At 42.5% G+C, this 12,076-nt stretch overlaps 1 protein-coding gene across 1 annotated transcript; it reads right to left on the reverse strand.

The window, feature by feature from the left end:
- Positions 1-46: 46 nt before the first annotated feature.
- On the reverse strand, positions 47-9,556 carry ATP5F1A (ATP synthase F1 subunit alpha). Its single transcript, XM_081253054.1, has 12 exons — positions 9,424-9,556; positions 7,842-7,920; positions 6,265-6,434; positions 3,788-3,961; positions 3,534-3,700; positions 3,180-3,328; positions 2,698-2,849; positions 2,365-2,589; positions 1,737-1,844; positions 1,484-1,628; positions 382-532; positions 47-271 (listed from the first exon to the last, which is right to left on the reverse strand). The coding sequence occupies exons 1-12, from the start codon at positions 9,481-9,483 to the stop codon at positions 190-192; spliced, it is 1,662 nt and encodes a 553-aa protein (XP_081109180.1). The 5' UTR covers positions 9,484-9,556; the 3' UTR covers positions 47-189.
- Between the last annotated feature and the right edge of the window lie 2,520 nt (positions 9,557-12,076).

Consider the following 12,076-nt stretch of genomic DNA (forward strand, 5'->3'; position numbering starts at 1 on the left):
AGCAGTGAGAGGCCCGCGTACCACAAAAAAGAAAAAAAAAAGAATCTATAGAAAGAGAGCAAGCAATATGGAACCTTTATTTTAATGTGATTACTGTACATCTGCAGTATTGGAATAATCCTTTTACAAATGGAACAAGAAGAAACAATGACAAAACCAAACTGGCATTTGATGTGAATCCATAGGAGTTTAAGCTTCAAACCCAGCCAAGAAGTTTGTTACAACCTCTTTCATCTTTGCATCTGACTCTTCTGAGATCTTTCCATCAACCCTATTTTGAAAAAAAAAGCTGATCAGTTCTGACCTGGATAAAAATTCAATGACTAGCTTAATTACAGAATTCAAAAGAATTTTAACAAAAGACATCAGTTGTGTTCATACCTGATTTTGCCCAACAGGGTTTGATGTTGGCTGATAACATGAGACAAGAAAGCATTCTCAAACTTTGTGATCTTGCTGGGCTCCAGCTTATCAAGATACCCCCTGACACCAGCGTAGATAACAGCCACTTGCTCTTCAATAGCCATGGGAGCTGAAAAGAAATAAGTGAGTTGCTCAACAAATAAATGCCATGTTTCCAAAGTCAGAGGAACTTACTTTTCCACAAATTATTAACATGTCTCTATAGATCGCCTACTTTCCCAAGTGGGAACTCCACATCAGTACTCCTTCCTGCCTCCCCGCCCTGAATCAGTTTTTTCCTCATAATGGTAGGCCTTGAAGTGTAACCTTTGAGCATATTCCATGAGCACTGTATATCATCCAGCAGCATTTATATTCTTTTGGGTATAAATAACTTGCTGAAATTTTATAGCAAAGTAGTACACACTAACATTCTTTTTTTTTTTTTCATTTTTTTTTTGGCTGCACCCACGCAGCTTGCAGGACCTTAGTTCCCTGACCAGGGATCGAACCCAGGCCCTTGGCAGAGTCCTAACCACTAGACTACCAGGGAATTCCCAACACTAACATTCTTTTAAATCTGCCAAATTCCACAATCATATAGCCAAGAGGGCGATGGTGGGGAGGAATGGAATCTACTATGTCTTAACTCCCAAAAGAAGGGTATTAGTACACCTTTCCTCACATTTACATTCAAATGATAAGGACTGCATTTTAATTAAGTAACACAGGTATCAATCACATTCAAAAGACAACATCGGGCTTCCCTGGTGGTGCAGTGGTTGAGAGTCCGCCTGCTGATGCAGGGGACACGGGTTTGTGCCCCGGTCCGGGAAGATCCTATATGCCGCAGAGCGGCTGGGCCCATGAGCCATGGCCGCTGAGCCTGCGCGTCCGGAGCCTGTGCTCCGCAACGGGAGAGGCCACAACAGTGAGAGGCCCACGTACTACACACACACACACACAAAAAGACAACATCTGTGATCAAAGATTAACAGCACATATTCTTATAAGGAGCTATGTGATATTCCCAGGTCCTAACACACAGTAGGAACTTGACCAAATGGAAAGTACAACTCACAATACTGTCCTTGCTTCAGCAACTCAGTCAAACGCACACCACGACTCAAGAGTTGCTGAGTGGCAGCATCGAGGTCAGAACCAAACTGGGCAAAAGCAGCAACCTCACGGTACTGAGCCAATTCCAGTTTCATGGTACCCGCCACCTGAAAGACAGAAATGGTTAATTCACACCATACAAAAATACTCACCTCGATGACACAGACCACCATACACTTTGATTTTTAACCTAATGACAAAGTGATGCAAATTACCTGTTTCATGGCCCTGGTTTGGGCAGCAGATCCAACACGGGATACAGACAAACCAACGTTAATGGCAGGACGGATACCTTTGTAGAACAATTCTGTTTCCAAGAAAATCTAAATGTAAGGAAAATACTCACGCTTATTAGCAGACCTAAAGAAATCAACTATTTTCAAAATTAAGTCATTGTAGCAAAAGCTGAAGCCAGGAAGAATGCTAAATGTCTTCTTATGGTAAAGAGCTCCTCAAATCTTTCACAACCCATCAACCTGCATATTCTATTGCTGAGATTAGGAAATGTGAGTGAGATGAGAAAAGAACAGGTATCGTATTTATATTGAAACTTATACAGGTGAAGTGGTGTGATCTCTCCAGGATTTGCTTCAAAATTATACAGGGAAGAGAATAGTGGGTAAAAAGAAAGAAAGAATGAAGTACACTATACCACGAATTGATAAATGGGTGGGATATGTGGGGTTTCATTATACTATTCTCTTTACGTTTGAGATTTTCCATAATGAAAAGTAAAAAGCATTTAACAAATTAACAAATTTAACAAATTCAAAACTACTAATCTCAACCAATGCCTTCAAATCATCCGAAGCTTTCACACTTATTTAATCATAAAATCAATACCTGTCCATCAGTGATGGAAATGACATTCGTTGGAATGTAAGCAGACACATCACCAGCTTGTGTTTCTATGACTGGTAAAGCAGTCAAGGAGCCACCACCAAAAGCATCGTTCATTTTGGCTGCTCTCTCTAGCAGACGGGAGTGTAGGTAGAACACATCACCAGGATAGGCCTCACGACCAGGGGGTCGGCGGAGCAGCAGAGACATCTGACGATAAGCAACAGCCTATGGTATAGAAAAGGGTTGTGAAGTTCACCTATTAGACAGAAGCTACAATTGTCAACTACCACTGGGGCACCAACATACAGAGTCTAAAAATACATTTCATTTGACCTGTTTGGATAAGTCGTCATAAATGATCAAAGCATGCTTGCCATTATCCCTAAAATATTCTCCCATAGAACATCCAGAATAAGGAGCCAGGTACTGAAGTGGGGCAGCATCCGAAGCAGTAGCTGAAACCACGATGGTGTACTTCATGGCATCTGAGAAGAAAATAAATTTTAAGTTTTATATGGTTATCAATATTGTGATTTTAGATTAGAGACGAGAATAAAAATTATCTAAGTGCTTTACTACTGTGATTTACTATTAAAATTATCCAAATAGCTTCTACTTTAAAGAAACTGACAGAACCTTAAAAGTTAGCTGCTGTTTTATACTAGGTTTTTACTTATTACTTTTGTATTGATTTATATTAGAAACTTCAGCTCATTAGGGAGTAATTAAAATCAGCCTACATTAAGCATAAGCTATCCTAAGATTATTAGCAAGATTAGCAAGATAACAGCAATGACACTACAGTTCCTTAATACCTGCATCTGTAAGTCTCTTCACCAACTGGGCAACAGTGGATCTCTTTTGACCAATAGCAACATAGATACAGTATAGCTTCTTCTTTTCATCAGTTCCATCATTGAATCGTTTCTGGTTAATGATTGTGTCAATAGCAATTGACGTTTTGCTTTAAAAAGAGAAAATAAACATGAATCTTACTAAATACTTCAAAGGACCCCCCAACTTAAATTTCACTCCTCTTCCTCTTCCTCCTCATATCACATTCTACTCTCTCCTGGATATCTAAAGTATTTACCATTCCAAGCCTAAAAGTAATCTTTCCACAGAGCAAATTTTAGTTAGAACTTTTCAACAAACTATCAAGTCTTTACCCAGTCTGTCGGTCACCAATAATCAGCTCACGTTGACCACGACCAATCGGCACCAAGCTGTCCACAGCCTTAATGCCAGTCTGCATTGGTTCCCGCACAGAGATTCGAGGAATGATCCCAGGGGCTTTCAGACCAACTCGCCTTCGGGTCTTGGAACCAACTGGACCCTGTTAAACGATAAAAAGAAACCCCAGAACAATAAGTTTGGCTCTCTGTTAGAAGCTACAACCACATCTAATAAATGTTAAACCTACCTTTCCATCAATGGCATTACCAAGAGCATCTACTACACGCCCCAACAGCTCCTCGCCGACTGGAACATCCACAATAGCCCCAGTTCTCTTCACAATATCTCCTTCCTTAATTAGTTTATCATTTCCAAACACGACAACACCAACATTGTCAGGTTCCAAGTTCAGAGACATACCCTACACAAAAGACACAATTGAATATCCATGAAGCTTGAGTGGCACTTCTTCCCATATACCTACACTACATATGAAAATAGAGGGAAAAAGTAATATTGACTTTTCAGATCTGGTTTACTCGTATCTTTCCAACGAACTATCTTCCTTAGTTAAGACTTCTAAAACAGCAACATGTTCCCTTGAATGATCATAGGTTAGAATTATAAGCCTAAGAAGCACCTTATCACATCCTCTAAGAACTAAAAGAAGCAAAGAAATTGAACACTTTAAGCTTTTTCTACTGCATTTCCTTTGACTATGGTTTTTGAACTGGGTGCCAGTATGAAATAAAGCTATCAAGGTCAACTGGGAATTTTTTTTTTTTTTTTTTGGCAGTACGCGGGCCTCTCACTGTTGTGGCCTCTCCCGTTGCGGAGCACAGGCTCCGGACGCGCAGGCTCAGCGGCCAAGGCTCACGGGCCCAGCCGCTCCGCGGCATGTGGGATCTTCCCGGACCGGGGCACGAACCCATGTCCCCTGCATCGGCAGGCGGACTCTCAACCACTGCGCCACCAGGGAAGCCCTCAACTGGGAATTTTAAGACATGCTTGATTCACATCTGTGAGAACTCCGTGAACAATTTTAAAAAACTATCTAGTCAGAACCTGTACCCAACAGGTTACTAAAAAGTTAAATTAAAAGCTACTTAATCGGGCTTCCCTGGTGGCGCAGTGGTTGAGAGTCTGCCTGCCGATGCAGGGGACACGGGTTCGTGCCCCGGTCCGGGAAGATCCCACATGCCGCGGAGCGGCTGGGCCCGTGAGCCATGGCCGCTGAGCCTGCGCGTCCGGAGCCTGTGCTCCACAAGGGGAGAGGCCACAACAGTGAGAGGCCCGCGTACCGCAAAAAAAAAAACAAAAAACAAAACAAAACAAAACAAAACAAAGCTACTTAATCAAGAACAAATCTATATAATATGACAGTGCTGGGTCACCCCTCATCAATACAATCGTATTTCAAAATGGTAAGACTTTAGGTCCCTAAATCATAACCAAAGCAAAAAGGCTAGTCCAGGAACTGACTCTGGTCAATAAATGAAGCTCTGGAGAATTACTTACAGTAAATACGGAGGAATATCATGGAATATCATCGCATGTACAAAATCTTTAGTCTGAATATCTGATGTTCAACAGAGTAGTCACTAATCACATGTGGCTATTTAAAATTTAAATTAATAATTGCCCTGTTGGGACTTCCCTGGTGGCACAGTGGTTAGGAATCCGCCTGCCAGTGCAGGGGACATGGGTTTGAGCCCTGGTCTGGGAAGATCCCACATGCTGCGGAGCAACTAAGCCTGTGTGCCATAACTACTGAGCTTGCGAGCCACAACTACTGGGCCCACGCAGCTAGAGTCTGTACTCTGCAACAAGAGAAGCCACTGCAATAAGAAGCCAGTGCACTGCAATGAAGAGTAGCTCCTGCTCACCACAACTAGAGAAAGCCCATGTGATGTGCAGCCACGAAGACCCAACACAGCCCCCCCCCCAAAAAAGCTAAAAGGAAATTCAGTTCATCTATTTCAACCTAACCTCTCAAAGAGATATATACACTATAAATGAGAAGTTAAATTTTTAGCCAAGGTCTGAGAGCTACTGATAAAACTTTCGGCTCCATAATTAGTCTTCCACACCAACAGGCTCTTTTTCCACACAGGACACTAGCAAGAAGACCAAGATCTTTCCCCCTGTGTGATTAGTGGATAATTCTGGTGCTCCTGGTCCACCTGGATATCATACTCCGCTTTCATCAGAGAACCCATGACTCCTACAACTTTTCTCACCCTACTGCCCAACTAGGCTCAATCTAATAGAAAAAAGTAGACTTGTATTATTAGAGAGCTTCTGATAGCTACATCACTAGCTCACTTCTCAACAATAGATCCACTCTTACTAGAAATACAAAGTCAGTGGCTTTCAACTTTCCAACGGAAATGAATTTAATTAAAGTTATCAAATGCTTTCGTATAGGATGATCTTAACAGCTACAACCAGACTTTAACTTCTCAAAATCTGGGTGAAGATTTACTCAGTTTTATATTTCAATGCTAATGGTTACAACTTATATGTAAATCAGTCCCTAGGGTAAAAAGTTTGATTAACAAAAAATTTATTTTTTTCACAATCTATAATAATGACAAACACAAACAGTGAAGCAGATTCGGATTCAAAGTTAAAAAAAAAAATCTGACACAATCTCTGAATTACTAAATGAATAACTGAGGAGACACCAATGCTAAAACATCAAAATCTTATTTTATAATTCACCTTTAAACCTGAAGAAAACTCTACCATTTCTTCTGCTTGAACATTTCTCAGCCCATGTACACGGGCAATACCATCACCAATACTTAAAACACGCCCAGTCTCTTCAAGGTCAACAGAGGTATCAGCTCCAAGAATACGCTCTTCAAGAATAGAGGACACCTCAGCAGTGCCTATTAAGAGAGGACACTTCCATTACAAAAACAGCCTGGTCCAAGGACCTTTTCAAAACTCATTTCCCTAACAATATATAAACTACAGTTGTGATCATAATCATCAAATTGCATTCTAAAACATAATGTCCAACATTTTATTCAAAAAAGCTTGATACCTACCACTATGAAAATGAATCCAAGTGACTGAGAGAAAACTTCAGGAGACAAAATTCTTTGGTTTAATCTCTAGGAAATCTGTATTTATGTTAAAACTTGAATATAACTCAGACTAAACTCTATAAAAAGCATATTTTTAAAATGCAGTGTATTTTAAAAAGCAACTCTTTGGGTCTTCCCTGGTGGCGCAGCGGTTGAGAGTCCGCCTGCCGATGCAGGGGACACGGGTTCGTGCCCCTGTCCGGGAAGACCCCACATGCCGCGGAGCGGCTGGGCCCGTGAGCCATGGCCGCTGAGCCCGTGCGTCCGGAGCCTGTGCTCCGCAACGGGAGAGGCCACAGCAGTGAGAGGCCCGCGGACCGCAAAAAAAAAAAGCAACTCTGGGAATTCTCTGGCGATCCAGTGGTTAGGACTCTGTGCTTTCACTGCTGAAGGCGCAGGCTCAATCCCTGGTCTTGACTAAGTTCCCACAAGCCTTGCAGCCAGAAAAAAGGCAACTGTTTAACAAAGTGTAAGTACAGGTAGCCCCCTCTTTTCCGAAGTTCCATTTATGTCATTTCACTTTTACAAAAAAGGGTAATCGCTTCTTTCCTTAGCCATTTCAGCTAAGAAAAGGTTTCATTAGAATGTTCCACTTTCAAATAGTGGGGAAAAGCTGTAACTTTTCCTTTAAAAGGACGCAGGTACTATTCTTCATCTCAGCATGTGGGAAATACCTAACTTTATTTCGGAAGCCCTAATGCACAACTCAAAAGAAATTCCCCAACCTACAGCATCTTCCTAAGCTTACCTCCTCATTTCTCTATTGCATTTACAATGTGCAAATTCAGACTGCCAGGTATAGGTTACCAATTATTGTCTTTGAAAAACAAAGAGGTAAAAATTACCTGTTTTTCAGTGTTTTTTAGGAGAGGAAAAGATTCATAGATCAGAAACGGTGGCCACCACCTGATATATACTTTGATTCCACCAAAGGGGCGTTCATTATGAGAAAAAAAAAAAGAACCTGTACTAACATCAAAAGAGAAATACATAATTATAGTTCATTTCACTAGAACAAGAGAACCTACTAAGACAGGGCTAAATGGCTCATTACGGGTTAAGAGATTCCATAGTAACTAAAATTGAAAGAAAAAACTAATGGAAAAAACCCAAAACATCCACAGTAGGTATGCAACCTACGTAACTTCATTTTTCATTTAATAGCAAGGTAGTAAGTGTGGTGTAGACACAGAATTAACAACTTACCAGTCTTCTGAAGACGAGAGTTAGAGGCGTGAAGGTTCCTTACAGCAATGAAGGATGACCCCAAAGCATTTTTGGAGACCTAGTGCAAGGATTTTTTTAAAAAATCTAGTTTAAAAAAAAGCCTTTATAAAACTAGCAAGCTTAAACAAACGCAGGCTTGGCTTGATCAAATTATCAGCGTAAATATTAACCACTTGAGAAAGCACTTTTGATCTATGTGAAAATTTATTATGCAGCTCCTGGTACCCGATAAATATGCTAAAAAAGGCATAGCATATTTTAAAAAGCAACAGCTAACAAAATATCTTTCTTTTTAAAGGCATCAGATAATATTATTTTGACTTTAGATATATTTCAATTGAGTTGTGGAAATTCTCAATTTGATAAACTGTTCCCTAAAAGGGGCAAATCTCAATAGATTTTCTATTTTAATCTTAAAAATAAAAAGTCTGTAGATGTTAGAGCTTGATTAGAAACTAAGAGATATGGCACATGCACTTCAAAAAAAAAAAATGCCTTCAACAAAGCTTGCAGTAATCTGGACCCCTCCTTCAAGTTGTAACACTGTGGTTGGTCAATGTCAATTCTGAAGACACTCCCTTCTATAGGACCTGGATGAAAATCATTAAAAATGCTTTTTTTTTTTGCTAACAGAAATCCAAAACGCTACCAAAGGTTGTTAGGGTAGTAAAATGACCAATATATTTATTTCACCTCCCAAACTGAGATTACTCTTAAGATGAAAGAACAAGTAAAAGTGTTTACACAGGACCTAAAGGTTATGTCCTTAACTCCAAGTGGTATTAGTAATGAAGGGCACTGACCTCCACAGGTTTTTTCCAACCTATGTTCTATTTTATTTTACTTGATTTCTCAGACACTAACGATTCCTCAAGGACGAAATCTTAAAACACGTCAAAGCACCACAAAGAAAAATCTGCCAGACTGGGACAATTTAGAAGCCAGCTCCTCTGGTGTCAAGGTATCGGCCGCAGTGAAATGCATATTTGCACCTGTACGGTGTTTTCATGATCGTTTCACTATTCAGCACTAAGAGACCGCCTACTGAAGCATTCAGAAAGCCACCTTCATTTATTGATTTCCTCTGAACCGACCTCGGGGAAGAGGTGGAAGGCTGGGGCCTGCTGACCTTCAGTACAATGTCAGGCTCCCCACGCTCGCTTCAACCAGGCCTGACAACAGTGCTCTGACCTTCAGCGAGGAAGTCCCGGAGAAGCAGCGGGACCAAACCTCGCCGTTTCGCAGCAGGCCTCGGAAAACTAGCGCCCCAGTCCTGACCTTCACTCAAGGCCTCTCTCAGACAAAGACTGGAATCCTCCGGAGGCGCCATCTCTGGACAACACGAATGTCACTGCCTCCCCTGCAGCGCTCTGCACCCTCCCGCACGGGGCGACCAAAGGGCCCTTCCGCCGCCAGCCCAGGACAGCCCGAGTGGCCAGCGGAGCAAGATGGCGCCGCCTACCACAGCCCCTCACCCTCCGCGCAGAAAGAGCGGCCGAGCCCATGCATCACCACCTACTGCCGCCGAGCCCCCTCCCTGCCGCCGGCACCCCGCGCTCACCAGCCCGGCCCGCCGAGGGAGGGCGCGGGCCACGGCCGCGGCGACGCGCACGGATAACATCTTCGCTGTTCTTCCTCAGGTGCTTCTTCTGCAGCCGCAGCCTCTGGACTGACTGGGACAAAATGGCCGAGCTGCGAGGAAGGTCAAGGCGCCGGCACACGTGACCCGGAAGTACCGCCCCTCCCCCGGACGCGAATCTGCCGGTAATTACTTTTTTTAAGTATCGTTTTTAGATTTGAACCTCCAAATGACTAATTAGACCTTTGCCAGCTTCGGCCCAGGCATTGGTTACCCATTTACTTTTACCTTTCGCGTCGACCTTATGGTTGCCCTGGGCGACCACATGGGTAGCGGAACCGGCCAAGAAGCAGTTACCAGGCCGCATCCCGGCGGGGAAATGATGCTGGCGTCACCCCGTCCTGGGGCGCGGCTAGCTTGACCGTCAGGGGGGTTGATTGTGGCGGGTCCGAAGCTACAGCTATTAAACCTTGGTGATGTAGGTGCAGTAAACAGTTATTTCAACTGGGCGGTTTGGCAGCAGAGCGTTTCCGGCTGGGAGAATTAACGCGGATTAATCCGCAGATCGCTGGCTAACACTCCAGACCCTCTGAGTCAAAAATTGGGGGCAATCTGAATCTTTGAAAAGCATCCACACCATTCTAGATGATCTGAAAAGCACTCAAATTTGAGAATCGCAGTTCTTTTAGATTCGATCTAAAAGAATCCTGTTTGCGAATTAGAGCAAATTGTTTAAAAAGTATAACGAGCATGGGGACCTCCCTGGTGTCTCAGTGGTTAAGAATCTACCTGCCAATGCAGGAGATATGGATTCCAGCCCTGGTCTGAGAAGATCCCACATGCCACGGAGCAACTAAGCCCCTGCACCATAACTACCGAGCCTGTGCTGTAGAGCCCACGAGCCACAACTACTGAGCCGGCGTGCTGCAAATACTGAAGCCCACGTGCCTAGAGCCCGTGCTCCGCAACAAGAGAAACTACTGCAGTGAGAAACCCGCGCATGACAATAAAGAGTAGCCCCCACTCACCTCAACCAAAGAAAGCCCGCCTGCAGCAACGATGATCCAACGCAGACAAAAATTAATTAATTAATATAAATAAATAAATAAAAGGAAACAGATTTTTTTTAAAAGTATAACAAGCACAAATTCGAATAGAGTGGTTGCCAATCCTGAGAAGAATGGTCCAGAATCAAAAGTCTCATTCAAGAGTGGGCTAGGGCTCAATTTTTCCTCTACAAGCAACTAGTTTCATGACAGTAGGGACTTTACTTTTTCATTTGAAGTAAAATGGAAATGATGAAAATAACTTTCTATACCAACCCAATGAAATCAGGGCGGGACTTTTGTTCCTCCTACCGATTTTTCGGTGATATTGAGATTTTTGTGATATGTAGAGAATTTGGCGGGGGTGGGGGGATGTTGGGTATTTTGTGATAGTGGAGACTATTAACGTTGCCTTCACTTGCGGCTGTACTGAGAAGGACCTTTCAACTTCATCCACCAAATCCTGGTTTACACAAAACCTTAATTTGGGTGGGGCATATGAGTATGGGTTATAACAGTCATCTGCTAAAACAGCTTGCAAGTATTATATGGCCAGCAATCCCTTTCTCTAATATTCTACTTTCTTTTCAAGATGAGCCATGGATACATACGACAGTCCTCCTGGAAATTAGGTGTAGGAACAGGTAAAATTTTGGTTTGTAAAAACAAAGTTCAGGAATATTTTGTAAAACTTGTAGTGATGAAAGTGGACAAAGGGCAAAAAATAACTTTTCCCCCCACTTATCTGGAATTTAGTTAATGAGCAGATACATATTTAACCAAAACAAACAAAAAAGAATAAGAAAGCCATACAGTATGGTGCTGGCTAGTTAGTTAAATTTCGTTGAAAAGTTTAATCATTTAAAATAGACATATGACTTAGGAGAAAGATATTTGGTGCTAAGTTATCCACAATTTGATGTTAAACCACATATCACAGAAAGTTGAGTACATGGTCTACGTTTCCTAATGTAACAGTATACTACAGGAGGTTGTGGACAGCAGCATGGTATAACCTGAGGAGACTGAAACACCCAATAGGAGTCAGAACACTGTGGTCAGATTCCAGCTCTACCACCTCATCTTGGTCAAGTCATATACTCCAAGTGTGTGGTTTCAATGTGAAAGTAGGTAAAATAATGTGTGTCCATCTATTTTACAGGATTCCTGTGAGAATGAAACAAAAATAGGAAATCATAGAAAACTAAACATTCCCGTAGAAATATAATAAAGAACCTCTCATGGCGTTAACTACAGAGTGATGGAAGTAGAGAACTTTAGGAAACGCAAGAAATGAATGCAAGAATGGCTGAGTGGCAGTGCCAGTGCCAGCAGTTGTATGCCATAAACCGTTTTAAAACAGTCTCCAGCACATTTAGAAAGAAAAAACAGCCTGGTTCTAGGCAGCTTTAGTTCTCGTCCTGGAGGTGATACCATGGAAAGCGCAGAGAGCTGCGAGGTGGTAACGGAGAGCCTTGCAGTGCTGAAGCCTTGGACCAGCCTAGTCCAAGGGCTCTGCGCCTGGAGTCCTAGTAAAAACTACAACTCCCAGAAATCCCGGGCCCCAAAGGGGGCGGGCCCAACGGTGT

The sequence above is a fragment of the Mesoplodon bidens genome, assembly GCF_964165515.1.
Source record: "Mesoplodon bidens genome assembly, chromosome: 13".
In the NCBI taxonomy this organism is placed as follows: domain Eukaryota; kingdom Metazoa; phylum Chordata; class Mammalia; order Artiodactyla; family Ziphiidae; genus Mesoplodon; species Mesoplodon bidens.